The sequence below is a fragment of the Podarcis vaucheri genome (assembly GCF_965113315.1).
Source record: "Podarcis vaucheri genome assembly, chromosome: 15".
NCBI classification, from domain to species: domain Eukaryota; kingdom Metazoa; phylum Chordata; class Lepidosauria; order Squamata; family Lacertidae; genus Podarcis; species Podarcis vaucheri.
Genome location: NC_138753.1, coordinates 35,147,533 through 35,163,914, shown reverse-complemented (window position 1 = coordinate 35,163,914; position 16,382 = coordinate 35,147,533). Strand labels below are relative to the sequence as shown.

At 44.0% G+C, this 16,382-nt stretch overlaps 1 protein-coding gene across 7 annotated transcripts in view; it reads left to right on the top strand.

Annotated features, from left to right (window-relative positions):
• Positions 1 to 16,382, top strand: part of ELMOD3 (ELMO domain containing 3) — a 30,902-nt gene that overhangs the window by 1,620 nt on the left and 12,900 nt on the right. For 5 of the 7 annotated variants that reach the window (XM_082200593.1, XM_082200594.1, XM_082200595.1 and 2 more), the window contains exons 2-6: positions 886 to 963; positions 2,872 to 2,941; positions 4,869 to 4,934; positions 11,682 to 11,773; positions 14,320 to 14,443. In XM_082200593.1, the coding sequence (XP_082056719.1) occupies positions 886 to 963; positions 2,872 to 2,941; positions 4,869 to 4,934; positions 11,682 to 11,773; positions 14,320 to 14,443 (430 nt within the window). The remainder of the gene's footprint in view (positions 1 to 885; positions 964 to 2,871; positions 2,942 to 4,868; positions 4,935 to 11,681; positions 11,774 to 14,319; positions 14,444 to 16,382) is intronic. The other 2 variants (XM_082200598.1, XM_082200599.1) reach the window with 1 other exon arrangement.

Genomic DNA, 16,382 nt, shown 5'->3' with positions numbered 1-16,382 from the left:
ACTGCAAGTTCAGTAGTATGTACTGAACCTTTGGAAAAATTAGAACATCTGTATGTATTAGGGGAAAAACATGCCATTGTGGTATGAGAGATAGTGGCTAAGAGAATGGGGTCTAGGAGGCTGCAGTTCAAATCTCACTTCAGCTGTGAACTGAGCTGGGGGTGGGGCTTAAGATAAGCTACCTTCTCTGGACCTTAGTCTTCATATCTGTAATATGGGGATAACAACACTGGGCTAGATGTCTTGCAAGGGCCTACTAAGATAATATACTCAAAATGAGCTTGGCGTTTAGCAAACAAACATCTGAATCAGGAATGGAGAACCTCAGGATTCTCAACTCAACATCATGTGTGGTTGGGGACGAAGAGAGTCTCGGAGCATGTTTTGGGGTGGAAACTCTGTATTCATTTTCTTTGATAGAAAAATAGGATGCAAAAGAGCTTAGGGCAGCTTTTGTGTGATTACCAGCTGGTCCTGTGTGCAGTCATCTGCTTTGGTTTGTGGATGTGGAGATGTTCTCTTTCATTCAGTATAAAGCAGGTACACCTGCTTTCATTTGAGTACTCTTGGCATCACTCATCCACTCATACATCAATATTCTCCCTGCCTTTTGTATTCAACCACCACTCTTTTGCTCTTAAGTTGGTCCCCCAAGACTAGGTGACCAGATAGTGGTTTTTGGCCTTGCGCAATTCGCCCTAAATCCAAAGTGTGGTTCCTTGTTCTTTAGTTTCTGTTATGTTAAACAACTGATAAATGTTCCCCGGTACAGCTCTGCATAAAGCTTAACCATGTTCTCCGTTTCCTCATAGAAACCTGGGTGCCTTTGGGACTCCGAGATGATAATTCATTCTCTGGTGACTCTTATGTCATTGTTTCCATTAGGGTATGAACCGATGCAGCACTGGCAACTACCAGAATGAAGAACAAGCGGTTTCTTTTCCAGCCTACAAAGCTTTGCATGTAAGTGTAATCTCTTAACTGGCCGAGGCAAGATTTGAACTGGAAACTTCCTGGCCTGCACTGTCGGCCACTTTGCTGCACCAGCTGTTCAGACAGCCGATCCCTATATAGCACCACAATTGTAGTGTAGTGTAACCAACATACTTAAATACGCAGTAATGGAATATTAATAAGGAATTTTGTTTCTGCCAGCATAGTAAGGTGTGGATTTTTCATTGCACTAGTTCTGCCTTCTGTGCTGGCTGGAGCTGATGGGAGTTGTAGTCCAAAGGATCTGGAGGGTGCATGTTGGGGAAGGCTGCACCAGTGCAACTAATAGCTTGCTTGTAAATATGCAGATGTGGTATTTTTAAGCAGGCACCTTTAGTAGGGTAAAGGTAAAGGGACCCCTGACCATTAGGTCCAGTCGTGACCGACTCTGGGGTTGCGGCGCTCATCTCACTTTATTGGCCGAGGGAGCCGGTGTACAGCTTCCGGGTTATCTGGCCAGCATGACCAAGCCGCTTCTGGCAAACCAGAGCAGGGTATGGAAACGTCATTTACCTTCCCGCCGGAGGGGTACCTATTTATCTACTTGCACTTTGACGTGCTTTTGAACTGCTAGGTTGGCAGGAGCAGGGACTGAGCAATGGGAGCTCACCCCGTCGCGGGGATTCGAACCAACGACCTGATCGGCAAGTCCTAGGTGCTGTGGTTTAACCCACAGCGCCACCCGCGTCCCTTGCACCCTTAGTACTTGGGAATTTAAATGGAATATAGAGTAGGAGGCAGCTTAGATCAGCCTATTTCTATAGGAGGCAGACAGCTATTGCTCCTTGTGGTCAGACGTACCTTCCCCAAAACCTTGAAGGGAAGCCTCTTATAGAGCACCTGCAGCGTTTGAAATGGCAAAGACATGGATGAATTGATACACAACTGCACTGTTCACAATGTCTATAGCGCTTTTCAAGGTAAAGTCCTTTGCAATTTTTTTTTTAAAAGTAACTCAGCTTTCCATCCGTTGGTATTTATGAAGCAGCTTAGCAGCAGTATAGCATGATGCTGCTGAAAAAAGCCACATTATAAAGATTACTGCTGTGATCACAGCCAGAGCCAGCCAAATGATTATCTAGTGTCCTCTGAAATAGTTTCCTGTCACCTGAACCCTATTAATGAGGTAGCCGTGTATTGTCTGTCTAGGATGAGAGTTCCACAATTTAGGTGCTACCATTGAAAAGGCCCTGTCTCATGGAACAGCATAATCTTACATTTCATGTGACGGGGAGACGGATGAGGGCACCAAGTATGATCTAAGTGAGTGGATAGAATCATGGGAGAAGCTGTCCCAGCCCCAAACCACTTAGGACTTTAAAGGTTAAAACCAGTGCTGTGTATTGGGCCTAAATGCCTAGCAGACACCGGTGCAGTTGACATAAAACTGAAATACTACACTTTATGTGGGCACTCCAGTTAACACTCTTGCTACCACAGTCTGAACCAGTTGCTATTTCTAAACACTTTCCAAAGGCAGCCGCACGTGCAGTAGTCTCGTCTGAATTAATGTTATTAGGGTATGAGTGACAGCAGCCAGAGCTATATCACAACAACACATTTGGGGGCAGTTCAGTCTAAGAAATGGTGGTTGGAGTCCTCATTCTCCCACCCAGCCCCAGTTAGCTCTTCCATGCTAGTATGATTTATTAGCTGCTTCCGTCATCGCTTAGTTGTCTGCATGGAAATCGGTGTACAGGATGGCACCAGTTCCAAAGCTGACTTTAAATTGAAACTGGCGGTAGCAATTTGCCAAGTACTGTAGCCCTGATCTCAGCCCAAAGGCATTCAGATGCATTAGCCTTGACAATATTTTGCAGAAGTCCGTCAACAGGTTAATGTGGCATTTTACATTCTGATGACTTCTCCCGCTTTCAGATTTCTGCCTTGAAGCAGAATGGACTCTTGCAGTCTCTGTCAGCAACACCCAACGGATGCAGAGAAGCAGGTATGGTTCCAGTTAGCTGAATGTTCCGCTGCGAGTTCTGTTTCTTTTCTGATGAAATGGCACACCGAAGGAGCTATAGTCATCATCCTGTCAGCAACTGGGTCATATACCTTTGATCCCACTGAGAAGATTGTTTTAATTCTTTGGGTGAGCTTAACCAAACCATCCTTTGCTAATTTAGTTCCTGTGTTAGGAATCTGATGCTCTTAAACAATATTTTAATCCTGGATGTTATTTTGACTGGAGTGTGGGCAGGGTTATGGGAATCATTGCATCATCATCATCATCATCATTATTATTATTATTATTGGTATTTTATTGTAAGCTGCCATAAGGCACTGTGGAATCCAAAATTTCAAAGTAAGTAAGTGTTGCCCTTGGGTGAAACCTAGTGAATGTTACTGTTGGAGGCATTATGCCTCTGAATGACAGTTGCCGGGAATTGTTACTGGGGAGAGGCCTGTAGGAATTTGGTCCTGTTTGTGGGATTCTTATATGCTTTTGGTTAGCCACTGTGGGTACAGGATGCTGGAATCGATGGGCCTTTGGCGTAATCCAGCATGTTACTATGATATTTAATGAGAAAGTTGTGTAATTACAGCTTTTGATCATAGCAGATAAGTCAAACAACTTGTTTGCTGTGAGTACAAAGCCTTCATGATAGTAATGGAGAGTAGTCACCATTGGCTGTGGGTGGGTGTGTTTGCATCCATTGAAATCCCCGTGTTTCAGAGTTTGATTTACATAAGATCGAAAACACAGTCTGTGCAGCTTACAGTCTGAAAGACACAACTATGAAAATGAGGGATGGAGAGGTGAGGAAGCCACAAATTCAGGCACCAGTTCTTAAAGTTACAAATGACTAGCTTGAATGGAAACAGCTGAGGAAAAGTGGCAGCTGAATGGAACTGGTCTTTCAGATCCAACGGCATGGGCCCCATTTTCCACCTCTGCCTCTGTTGCTGCCTGATGGAATGGCTGCTACTAGTGACAGTTAAGGGAGAGAGGAGCCCAGTGGAGCTGGCCTCTTGGCCAAGTCACTGGAGTTGGCCCTTGCTTCTCATCTCTTCCTCTCAGTGGCGTAGCGTGGGTTGCTAGAACCCCGGGCAGCACAAGTGTTGCGCCTCCCTGTGTGGTGTAGTGGTTAAGAGCGGTAGTCACGTAATCTGGGTAACCGGGTTCGCGTCTCCGCTCCTCCACATGCAGCTGCTGGGTGACCTTGGGCCAGTCACACTTCTGTGAAGTCTCTCAGCCCCACTCACCTCACAGAGTGTTTGTTGTGGGGGAGGAAGGGAAAGGAGAATGTTAGCCGCTTTGAGACTCCTGAAGGGGAGTGAAAGGCGGGATATCAAATCCAAACTCTTCTTCTTCTTCTTCCCTGGTGGACTGGGCAGCAGGGGGGCACGTGGAGCCCACACAGAGGGGGAACGGAGCCTGTCTTCAACAGGATTCTCACCCGCTGCCTCTGTTCACCTGCCCACTAGACCAACCCACCTGCTGCTGTGCCTCAGAAGCCGGAGCTCTGGACCTGTCATGGAGGAAAGACATTAGCTGCTATCCAGTGCAAGCAGATTGCCTTAGGAACATAAGAAAGTGTCTTATACAAAGTCTGACCATTGATCCATCTAGTTCATTATTGTCTACACTGACTGACAGCAGCTCAGTCAAGGTTTCAGACGGGGGGTCTTTTCTAGCCCACTCTGCATATGCCAGGGATTAAACCTGGGATCTTCTGCACTGAGCTGTGGCCTTTTCCTTGGCTTGTGGCACAAAATAGTCAAAAATTATTGTCAGTCAAGGCAAGGGCTAATTTTTTTAAAAAACAGGAGCTGCTTCTCACCTTAAAGCTGCTCTTTTGGAAGTGGTTCCATAGTTAACATGGTTCCATGATGTTTTGTCTCATCTCGCTCTTTCTCTTTGTTGCTAGATATTAGCGAGGAGGTTCTGCGAGCCCGAGAAGAATGGGACAGTGTGGCAAACATCCATTCGGAAGGTATGAAAGCAACGGCAATGACATTTCCTTCTATTGGGACCAGTTAAACATGGCAATAGATTAATTTAGATGACTGTAAGAAAAGCAAGTGCTGGAGGTACTGTCAAAGAGCAGGAAACATGTCTAAGAATAGTATGTGGTGGGTGTGAAAATGTTGGATGTGATTCAGTCTGGGAATTATCAAGTTATAAAGTATTAGCTATGTATAAGTTACTAGTGCTTCAAGTATTTTTTCAGTCAATTAAATAATCTGCTGCTTACTGGTATGTTTAGCGCTATGAGAATGGGGGAAACTCAGTACTCATGAAAAACCTAGTAGGCAAACTCAGTGGCTGTGTTTGCATGAATAGCTCAGGTGTGATTTTAACCACGTTTGTTGAACAAGCCAGGATCAGTCTCATAAATGAGCAAAGTAACCATGATAAAAAATTCCTTCCAGTAGCACCTTAAAGACCAACTAAGTTACTGTATTTTTCGCTCTATAACACGCACCAGACCATAACACGCACGTAGTTTTTAGAGGAGGAAAACAAGAAAAAAATATTCTAAACAAAATAGTGGATATATGATTTTTGTGGTTCATGCTGTGGCCACAGACATGTGATCTGACAGTGAGTTTGGAGTAGCCCAATGCAAAAATCCTGAGGATCCATGTGGATCCATCCTTTGTAACCACGGAGGAGGGAAGGAAGGGGAACCATGGATCCTCTGCTCACGACTGCAGCAGATCCCCCCCCCCCCCGCCAGCCACAGGCATTTGCTCCATAACACGCACAGACATTTCCCCTTACTTTCTAGGAGGAAAAAAGTGAGTGTTATGGTGCAAAAAATACGGTAGTTCTTGGTATGAGCTTTCGTGTGCATGCACACTTCTTCAGATACACACGAAAGCTCATACCAAGAACTAACTTAGTTGGTCTTTAAGGTGCTACTGGAAGGAATTTAAAGTAACCATGGTTTGCTTTGTATCATTGTCACATGTCCTGGGGCATGGCATCAAAACAAATGGGGATAATGGATTTGGACGTCACAAGAAATCTAACACAGAGACTATAGTTAGTTAGCTGGGGTGGGTTTGGACATACAAACCACAATTAAGCTAAACAAACCATGGATTTAGTGTTCTATACAAACCATGCCTGCATGTGCACTACACAATCATTTCCCCACCATGGCGTTTCTGAATGTGTGTGTTTGTGTGTGAGTGTGTACACATGCACTTACTATATGCTTCGTATTTTCAGATATATGCAATTTAATGTGGGGGGCAGGGAGAACTGCATCAGGATTAATGTTGCTTCAACCCTCTCAAATCTACCTTCAAAATTTCTGGATGGCAAAAAATTTAAATGGACCAATAGCATTGTTCTTTATCAATATTTAGGTCAGATTTTTTTATTAAAAAAATAAGACGTACACTTATTAAAGGCAGACAGAGTCAGACCCTGCGACCATGGAATATGTGAAGAGTGAATTATCCAGAGTTCATACATTGAAATGGGCCAGCGTTAAAGTGATAACAATGGGGTCTTGAGAGAGTAAAGGTAAAGGGAAACATTAGGTTCAGTCGTGGCCAACTCTGGGGTTGCGGCACTCATCTTGCTTTATTGGCCAAGGGAGCTGGCATACAGCTTCTGGGTCATGTGGCCAGCATGACTAAGCCGCTTCTGGCAAACCAGAGCAGCGCACGGAAACGCCGTTTACCTTCCCGCCTGAGCGGTACCTATTTATCTACTTGCACTTTGACGTGCTTTTGAACTGCTAGGTTGGCAGGACTTGAGAGAGTACATAAGACTATTTAACAGGAAAGCTTAAAATATAATGAACATAGTTGATAAAAGCTATTTTTAAAAAGGTAAACTTCCTGGTCTATGTTGAAAAGAGTGCTGGGTTAGCTGAAATTGTGGCAGACTTTTTTTTGTTATTAAGACCAGAATTTCAGAATGGGATTCTAATCGAACCTGTGGTATGTAAACTGAAGCTCTGCTTTTTATGAAGAAAGGACTGCAGGATTAAAGTGGCTTCATTCTTTAATTGATTGTAGAATTAAAGGTTAAGATTACAGATTGCAGCCTTAATGAGATTGCGGTGAGGCTTCCTGCATAAAATCCTATCGTTTCCATAAAAGAGCAGGATCTGAAATCTGCCTCTGGCCGTATTATAGGCACCATTTCAGGCTGACACTTCTCGGTGGGGGAAAACCAATTGTAGGTAACATAATTTACTTAACAAACACAACCAAGTACATGTTTGAGTCAATCTAGTCCTCTTGCTTAAACATTTAGTGTGCTTTCCCCAGCTCTGATCCCAGGCATGCTTGTTAAGAATGTAAGAACCTTGCTGCATCAGGCTACAGATCTATGTAGTCCAGTTCCCACATCCCAAATTCCTCTGGGAAGCTCACAAGCAGTGCAGGAGGACAGTATCCCCCTCCTGCTGTTGTTTTCCGGCAACTTCTCTGCAGAGAGGCACACTGCCTCTGATCCTGGAGGCAGCTTTTCACCTCCTGGCCCCTTGATAGACTTATCCATGCATTTGTCTAATCCTCTTTCAAAGCCATCTTAAGTTGATGGCTGTCACCACCAACTTTGTGGCGGCAAACTCCACTGTTAGCTGTGTGAAGAAGCACTTCCTTTTTATCTGTCCTTAATCTTCTACTTTTCAGCTTCCTTGGAGGACTCCAGGTTTAAATGCTATTAGGAAGGGAGAGAACTTCTCTCTCCACGCTGTGCAGAATTGCAATAATCATAGGTGGGTTCACCCTCGTATGCCAACAGGAAAAAAGTCCAATAGGGCTTAACTTTCAAGTAAATGGGCACGTAATTGGGCTCTTAGATAAGGCAACTAAGTAGAGGTGAAAGAAAGCTCCTAGTGGTGATTTATTTAAGTGATGCTGCATGAATTCACTTTGGATTTTTACCCTCTTAAAGGTCTTTTTCCCCCTTTCCCCCCCTTTTTGATAGAGGTGTACTTGATAGATGACCCACTATTGAAACCTTCGCTTAATTTACCTTCACTTACCTTCTGCAAGAAGAGCAGGGAATATATTTTGAAGAGGGATCACAGAGTGGTTTACAGTATAAAAACACAAAAATGCATACCCAGTACCCTGTGGGTTCAGCCTGGTTGGCCTGTTGTCATTCAAAAAGGACATTTATGAAGGCATTGCAAGGCCAGTGCAATACAACCCCAACCGCAAGTACTTGAGGGGTAGCACACCAAATGTGACAAAAACACAAGCATTTATACATTTGCAAGTAACATACATGTATGGTGACACTTCCTTCTGCTAGCTTCTACTGGTTTAATCACAAGGCACAACATCTTCCTTATATTTCCCACCTTCCTTTGTTCTTAACAGTTAAGGCAATAGCTCCTGCATGTTGTTTTGTGTACCTAGGCTCCCTTGCGGCCTCAGCAAGGAGATGTATCAGGGCTTCCAAAGCTGGGAGAGACCATGGCCAGAAACTCAAAAAGTTTGCTTTTTGTCGCCTTTCGCGCTCCGTCAGTGACTTCCTCTGCATCCATTGGGGTTGGGTCTGCTCTGCTCTGTCGGTGCACCTGCCTGCCTCCCTTTCCTTTTCCTCCTCCTGCAACTCTTGCCCGCTGTCTCCTCTCTCTTCCCTCTGAGCTCTGATGGGCGCTCCACTCACACTTTTAATAGCACCACTGGCTAATTGGAGAGGGGGGTCCTGCAAGGGCTGCTGTGATGGCTCACACCAGCAACTGGATTCCTCCGCTGAGGCAGCCAGAAAGAGCCTGTGCACCTCATCTGGCCTCCCAGAGCAGCAGAGGAATGACCTGGGGAGTTCATGCGGACTGGCAGGCAGACCTTTAAAGCTCTATGCGGCCTAGGACCCACATACCTACAGGATCACCTCTCCTGGTATGCCCCGCGGAGGACCTTAAGGTTCACAAATGACAACATTTTGGAGGTCCCAAGTCGCAAGGTGGTTAGGTTGGTCTCAACTAGGGCCAGGGCCTTTTCAGTACCGGCCCCAACTTGGTGGAACGCTCTGTCACAAGAGACTAGGGCCCTGTGGGACTTGACATCTTGTTGCAGGGGCTGCAAGACAGAGCTGTTCCGCCTGGCCTTTGGTTTGGACTCAGTCTGATCCTTATGTTTCCCTCCCCATATAGTTTTCACTTTTAAAACGAGGCTGCATTTTAAATTGCATTTTAACCTATATTTTAAATTATTTCTTTTTCTTTTTCTTTTTTTCTTATTATGTTTTTATTGAAATTTTATCGGTGTTAGCTGCCCTGAGCCCGGCTCTGGCCGGGGAGGGCGGGGTATACATAAATTTTATTATTATTATTATTATTATTATTATTATTATTATTATTAGCCATGTCGAGCCAAACTGGAATGCAGCAATTTTTGTGCCTGCACCCTTGGCAGAGGCCAACCTAACTAACCCCTAGGTATGCCCCTGCTCTCATGGTTCTCTTGCAAACTCAGCCGTTCACAAACACATTTCACTTTTCAGTTTTATTATTTCTATAACAATAACATAATAACAACAAAACAGTAACCCTGCTCCTGTTTGTTTAATCAGCCAGAGGACTGAGAGATGAGGACTATTTTCTCCTGGCTCCTAAACATCTGTAATGAAGGCACCAGGGGAACTTAGCTCCCTTTCACACACCCTGGCATTAAAATTGTATTGCTTGCCTTTTAAAGAAGAAACATTAAAGTTGCCCGAGACCAAAGCCTTGTTGCTTGCGTCGCTCTCAAAAGTTCTTGCTGCGGAAGTTAGAACTCTGTGGTCTTTCGCAAAGGAGAACACGCAGGCTCAGCCGAAAGATTCCGCTTGCAGAAAATGGTAAGAGAGCGATCTAAACAACAAGGACTCCTGCTGAACGATGCTTTAGGTTGTCTCTTCTCTGCTTCCACTTTCTCTATGGTTTCAGCTCAAAGGGTGAGCATGGAGGGTGTGCACTCCTAGTTTCCCTGTCTCTGAACACAAAACGGTGCTGCGTTTGTTTCCATGCTCACTTATGTAACGCTGAGCAAGTTGCACACTGTAATCTACATAAGTATATTAAGCAGCTTGAACCGGAAATCAAAGTAATTTATCGTTATGTTAAAATTTGTAAAGTTATTTATTTCTTTTTCCTTTGTGAAAAATGAAAGATTTTTTTAAAAAGTTTTTTTTAAAAGACCAGACAAAGGTGGCCTGCAAACATAGAGTAATGTGACCAGCATACAAGCCTGTGCAGCCCAGATAAGCCTGCTGTGCTAATTTGTCCTGAATTACTCTGAGCATATCTATCAGTTTTGAGGCTTCTAAAAGGTCAAGTGAATAACATCAACTGCATATTTGTGTCAAGATACGTATGCTTGATAACTATCATCTATCCATCCTACCTACCTACCTACCTACCTATCTATCCACATACACACATAACAGTATTTATATAAAACCTGCCTGTAAGATACTTATATATTTATACATAAAACCTGCCTGTTGAAGCAAACGTTGAGATAAACCAAAGCTTGCAGTTTGCATTGTGCTGAATTCTAGGCAGTAGAGTTGATTATCTTCAGGACGTTAGCAAATGATTAAATCTGAAATAAGATCATAGATTTGATATGATGGAATATGACCAAAGAACCTTGATGATTGTGGATTCTTCCACTGTTTTGGAAAGAATCATAATTTTGTAGAACTGTGCTTCACTATCATTCATATCCCTCGCTAGGGCTGAACTAGACACAATTTTAACTGTGTGAATGCAATTAAAGTGCACAGTTTCTGTCACATAAATAGTAGTCCTGGGAAGCTTGAGCATCCTTGGAACTATGAAGGTGGGGTTGGGAGATTGTAACTCTTTCCTTCCCTGCCACAGTCCTACAAAATCTGCCTCTCCCATTGTCAATGGAAGCTTCCCTTGAAATGTAAATAGCAGCTTCGCTTGGACTATGTCAGGGAGAGAGTTAAACTTCCCCCACTACAGTTCCAAGGCTGCTGAAGCTTTCTCACAGCTATTAACATAACAAAAACAACACAGTTAATTGCATTCATGCAATTAACATTACCCTGCCCCTTCGTTCAGCTTTCAAAGATTTGAGACTAAAGTCCAAACACTTTTTTCTCATTTGTAACTGATCCAACCCCCCTGATTGCTTTCATTGCCTCATTTTCTATCTTTTCCCAATTGACAGTATCCTTTCTGAAATGAGACAACCAGACCTGCACTTGCCATTTCAAATGGGGTTGCCCCGTTGATTTATATAAGGGCATTATTATTCTAGCAGTTGTATTTTTCGTCCCTTTCCTAACGATTCCCAGTTCTGAGCTCGCACTGCTACAGTACGAGCTGACATTTTGATTAAGTTATCTGCTTACAACCATAAGACCTTTTCAGTCAAATCAGACCCCATCAGCATATGTGTGAATTTTAGATTTTATTTTTCTCTCTGTGTGCATCGCTTTGCACTTACATATGTTGAATCTCATCTGCCAATCCGTTGCGTCTTCACTCAACTTGAAGAGATCCTTTGGATGCTCTTGGCTATAACTAGGTGTTATTGGCAGACTTGGCAATGCTATTGTTTCTCCCTGGTTCCAGATCATGTATGCATGAGTAAATAAATATAACACAAATTCCAGTACAATACTTCTTAAAAATAGGTGGCTGTTGTTTTTTAAAATGTTGTTTTAATATTGTAAGGCTCCACTGGGAGGAACAGTGGGATGAACATGAATTAAACAAATGCTCTTCTCTTCCTTGTGACTGTAGGAATTGTGGAGAGGCCTCTAGGGCCAATACCCTTAATCTCTTTCAATGAAGCATTGCAATACTTCCAAACAGCAGATCTCTCAGACTGCAGGGTATGTATGTGCCAACTAGGATTGATTTAACAGCCATACTGCTTAAATATTTTAGGCATTGAAAATGCTGCATTGATGGTTCCTGTTTGGCTCTTAAAGCACTTCCGAGGTACTCTTATTCCTATTTCATTTTGTCAGGGAGAGATAGAGTTGCCAGAGCCCAGGAGCTTAAATCTCCATGATTTAGCTAGTTCCCCTCCTTTCCTCCACCCCGTCTCCTTTTTGCTAACAGATACAGGTGAAACTCGGAAAATTAGAATATTGTGGGAAAGTTCCTTTATTTATTAATATTAAATGAAATCAGCAAAGTGCTCCAAAATCTCCTGGTAGATGGCTGCGTTGACCCTAGACTTAATGAAGCACAGTGGACCAACACCAGCTGATGACATGGCTCCCCAAATCTCTTTTCTGATGAAAGCAGCTTTTGCATCTCATTTGGAAACCAAGGCCCCAGAGTCTTGAGGAAGAATGGGGAGGCACACAATGCCAGATGCTTGAAGTCCAGTGTGAAGTTTCCACAGTCTGTGTTGATTTGGGGAGCCATGTCATCAGCTGGTGTTGGTCCACTGTGCTTCATTGAGTCCAGGGTCAACACAGCTGTCTACCAGGAGATTTTGGAGCACTTCATGCTTCCTTCCGCAGACGAGCTTTATGGGGATGCTGATTTCATTTTCCAGCAGGACTTTGGAACCTGCCCACACTTCCAAAAGTACCAAAACCTGGTTCAGTGCCTATGGGATTACTGTGCTTGATTGGCCAGCAAACTCGCCTGACCTGAACCCCATAGAGAATCTATGGGGCATTGCCAAGAGACTGACGAGAGACATGAGACCGAGCAATGCAGAAGAGCTGATGGCTGCTATTGAAGCTTCCTGGTCTTCCATAACACCTCAGCAGTGCCACAGGCTGATAGCATCCATGCCACGCCGCATTGAGGCAGTAAATGATGCAAAAGGAGCCCAAACCAAGTACTGAGTACATATGCATGCTTCTACTTCTCAGAGGTCCAATACTGGTCTATTTGCAATCCTTGTTTTGCTGATTTCATTTAATATTCTATTTTTCTGAGATTGTTTATTTGGGGTTTTCATCAGCTGTATGCCATGATCACCACAATTATAACAAATAAAGGCTTGACATATCTCGCTTTGCATGTCATGAGTCTATCTCATATATTAGTTTCACCTTTTCAGTTGAATTACTGAAATAAACGAACTTTTCCACGATATTCTAATTTTCTGAGTTTCACCTGCATATAGGGCTGTAACGTGCTGGGTTCTAGGCTATAGGTTTCTGTAACAGGAGAGTTTAGATGTTTTCAAGTTATTTGTGCTTCAGAATCCCTGCCTATTGACATAAAGCAGGTCCTCTAATATATCTATATAGATATAGATATAGATATAGATATAGATATAGATATAGATATAGATATAGATATAGATATAGATATAGATATAGATATAGATATAGAATTGTTGCCTATAAGTAAATTAACAGTTATTATTTCCATTAACCTCAACTGAACGAAGCACGCTTAAGAGCCAAGTTAAATGGTTGAAGGATTGTATTGTTAGGTGTCTGCATCTAACCAGGCAGAGGGAACCAGGCAGAGGGCCTTCTCGGTAGTGGCACCCGCCCTCTGGAATGCCCTCCCATCAGATGGCAGACAGATAAACAACTATTTGACTTTTAGAAGGCATCTGAAGGAAAGTTTTTAATGGTTGATGTCTTATTGGCTTTTAATATTTTGTTGTGAGCCATTCTTGAGTCAGATGGGTGGCCTGTTTTTATTTTTATTATTATTATTTTTATTATTATTACTATTACTATTATTGTTATTATTATCTGATATAGGGCACTGTAGTAAAATTTACTTTCTCTAATGGATTTAAAGCACCCACAAGGCACAAAACAAAACAAAACCATACAAACTATTATTATTATTATTATTTTTAAAAATGCACCTATCTGATTCAAAACCACCCAGAAACATCACAAAAGATAAAATAGCAAAATGAGCAATAAGATAAAAATATCTAATGGTAGTAAAAAGATCTTAGGTATCACCAAACGGTCCATGAAAATAGAATTTGTCTGATGCCTAAAAGATGGCAGTGAGGAAAGCCTAGGCAGGTATGCTTAAGGAAGGAGTTCCAGAGTTTGGTTGTCATCACAGAAAAAAAATCCTCTCTTTGGCAGGGAAACAGGAAGAAGGTCTACTAAGGGTAATGCCAATCCACAGCCAGGTTCAAAGTGGTCCTTTTTGTTACCTAGCTCAGGGTATGAGGGAGATCAGGCCAGGATTTTGCCTGTGAGAAAACTATGACATGAAATGTCGGCTGCACATAATGCATAGATTGCCTGCCAGGAGAACGCTCCTTGCCAAACTGAGTTTGGAAAAACAACAACCCTGGAAGTCAATGAAGATCTATGATATGGTCAGTTGCAGCAGTGGTCTGTTGCCCTTTTCTCAGCAGTGTTGTTAGGGAGGACTTTGCCTATGTACCATCACACTTTTAAATTCTTTCTAACTTTCCTTGTTTCAGAAAAAGATTCAGCCAACGGTGCGAAGGAGAGGACTGGCCGCCGTTGCCCATTTCCTTTTCGGCCCTCCCCGTCTCCACCAGCAGCTGCAAAGTGAGAGGGACTTAGCCTTGGCGATAGCCCAGTGTAAGTTTTGCTTCCTGTGGCTGCGGACAGCATCTTCCCAGTAGCCGGTTTTCTGACTGTCCGCCTACTTAATATTGCCATGTCTTATATATCTGGAAAGGGCTGCAGCTCTTGGGGAGAGCATCTGCAGAAGAAGGCCACGGGTTCAATCCTTGGCATCTCTGGGAAAGATTCCTGTGGAAAACTCTGGACAGCCACTACCAAGTTAGTGTAGACAGTACTGAGCCCTATAGAATGATGGTCTGACCTTTGTATAAAGCTGTTTTATCCAGTCCTGTGAAGTTGGGCTGGGGAACCTCTCGCCCTCCAGGTGGACTCCCAGCTCCCATCCTCCCTGACCATAGACCAGGCATAGGCAAACTCAGCCCTCCAGATGTTTTGGGACTACAACTCCCATCATCCCTAGCTAACAGGACCAGTGGTCAGAGATGGTAGGAGTTGTAGTCCCAAAGCATCTGGAGGGCCGAATTTGCCTATAGACCACGGGTGTCAAACACAAGGTCCGCGGGCCGAATCCGGCCCGCCAGACCTCATCATGTGGCCCATGTAGTCTGGTCTATATATATCTGTGAGGGAAGCTTGGGCTACGGCGCGCGCACAGGGCGCCTTGGGTCCCTTCTGCGCAGGCGCAGGCCTCCCCCTCCTCCAGCTACCTAGCCGAGACTTATTTGACACGGCGAGGGCGGGGTTGGATATGGGAGGCCGCTGCTGCTGCTCTCAACTTCTTTTCGGGCTCGCCGGGGTGACATAAGTCCCGGCGGGAGCCCAGCACGCCTGCGCGAGGTGGAACGCAGAGAAGGGCAGAGCCGGCTTTGCACACGTTGGAGAGAGGGAGACCGATAGCGCGCTTGTGTTTCGGGAGCGCGCCCTGTGAATACTCAGGGCGGCGTGCTTTTGCTTTGCTTTTCTTTATTTATTTCTTTAGGCGCGTTTCCGCGCTGCCCAATGAACAGCATCCTCTGCCTCTGGGGATTCGCGATTCAAAAGCAAATTCGATACGCAAGTGCATGTTTTGTAAATAACGTCAGGCGCGGCTTCCGCAGGGTGCGCATTGCAAAAATTTATATATGGGAAAAAAGCTGATAAGGAATTGGTTTATTTTTTAGGGTATTTACACATCATGCAATTTTTTCCTCAATGTTATTTCCGGGTCCGGCCATCAGTTGCTGCCCTCCTCAAAGGTTTAGGGTAGGTAGCAAAGGGGAAAAAATCCAAACAAATGCTCGATTAAAATTTGGGGAATGAGAAAAATTAAAACCTGCACATCTTGTGTAACTTAAACACCAAGCCAAACAGGAAACAATTTTTATATTCATATATGTATTCAAATGCAATCAAGGTGTAGTGTTCCATGAGCCAGAAGCTCTGAATTACTTAATCCAGCTGTTAAAGGTGTCATGGGCTTTGAAGACACTCGAACTCGAACCGGCCTTTTGAGGGTGACCAAACTGCTGATGCGGCCCCCGATGAATTTGAGTTTGACACCCCTGCTATAGACCATGCTGGCTGAGGTTGATGGATGTTGGAATTTAGCAACACCTGAGAGATTCCAAGTTCTGCGCCCCTGATATAAAGTCACAGGAGACTGCTTTTATACGGCCTTGTTTCCTTTAGCCCAGTATTCCCTGCTTTTATTGGCAATAGCTCTCCCAATGGTTTGGGCAGAGGTCTCTCTCCCTGCTGCTTGAGATACTTTCGTGACCCTGCAGTCCCAACTCCCCATCTCTGGGAGAGGAGGTGGTGTCTGGGTGGGAGAGGCAATTGTCACCAGAAATGGCTCTGGGTGTCCCCACTGGTCTAGAAGCTGCAGCCCAAGAGGAGTACTTTTGGCCAGTGCCTCTTCAGCCTGTGGAGGTTGTGTTGCTGTCCTCCAACAGCCAGTTCTATTTAAATCTAGGGTGACCTGCTTCTGAAGTACAGTGGTACCTTGGTTTCTCAA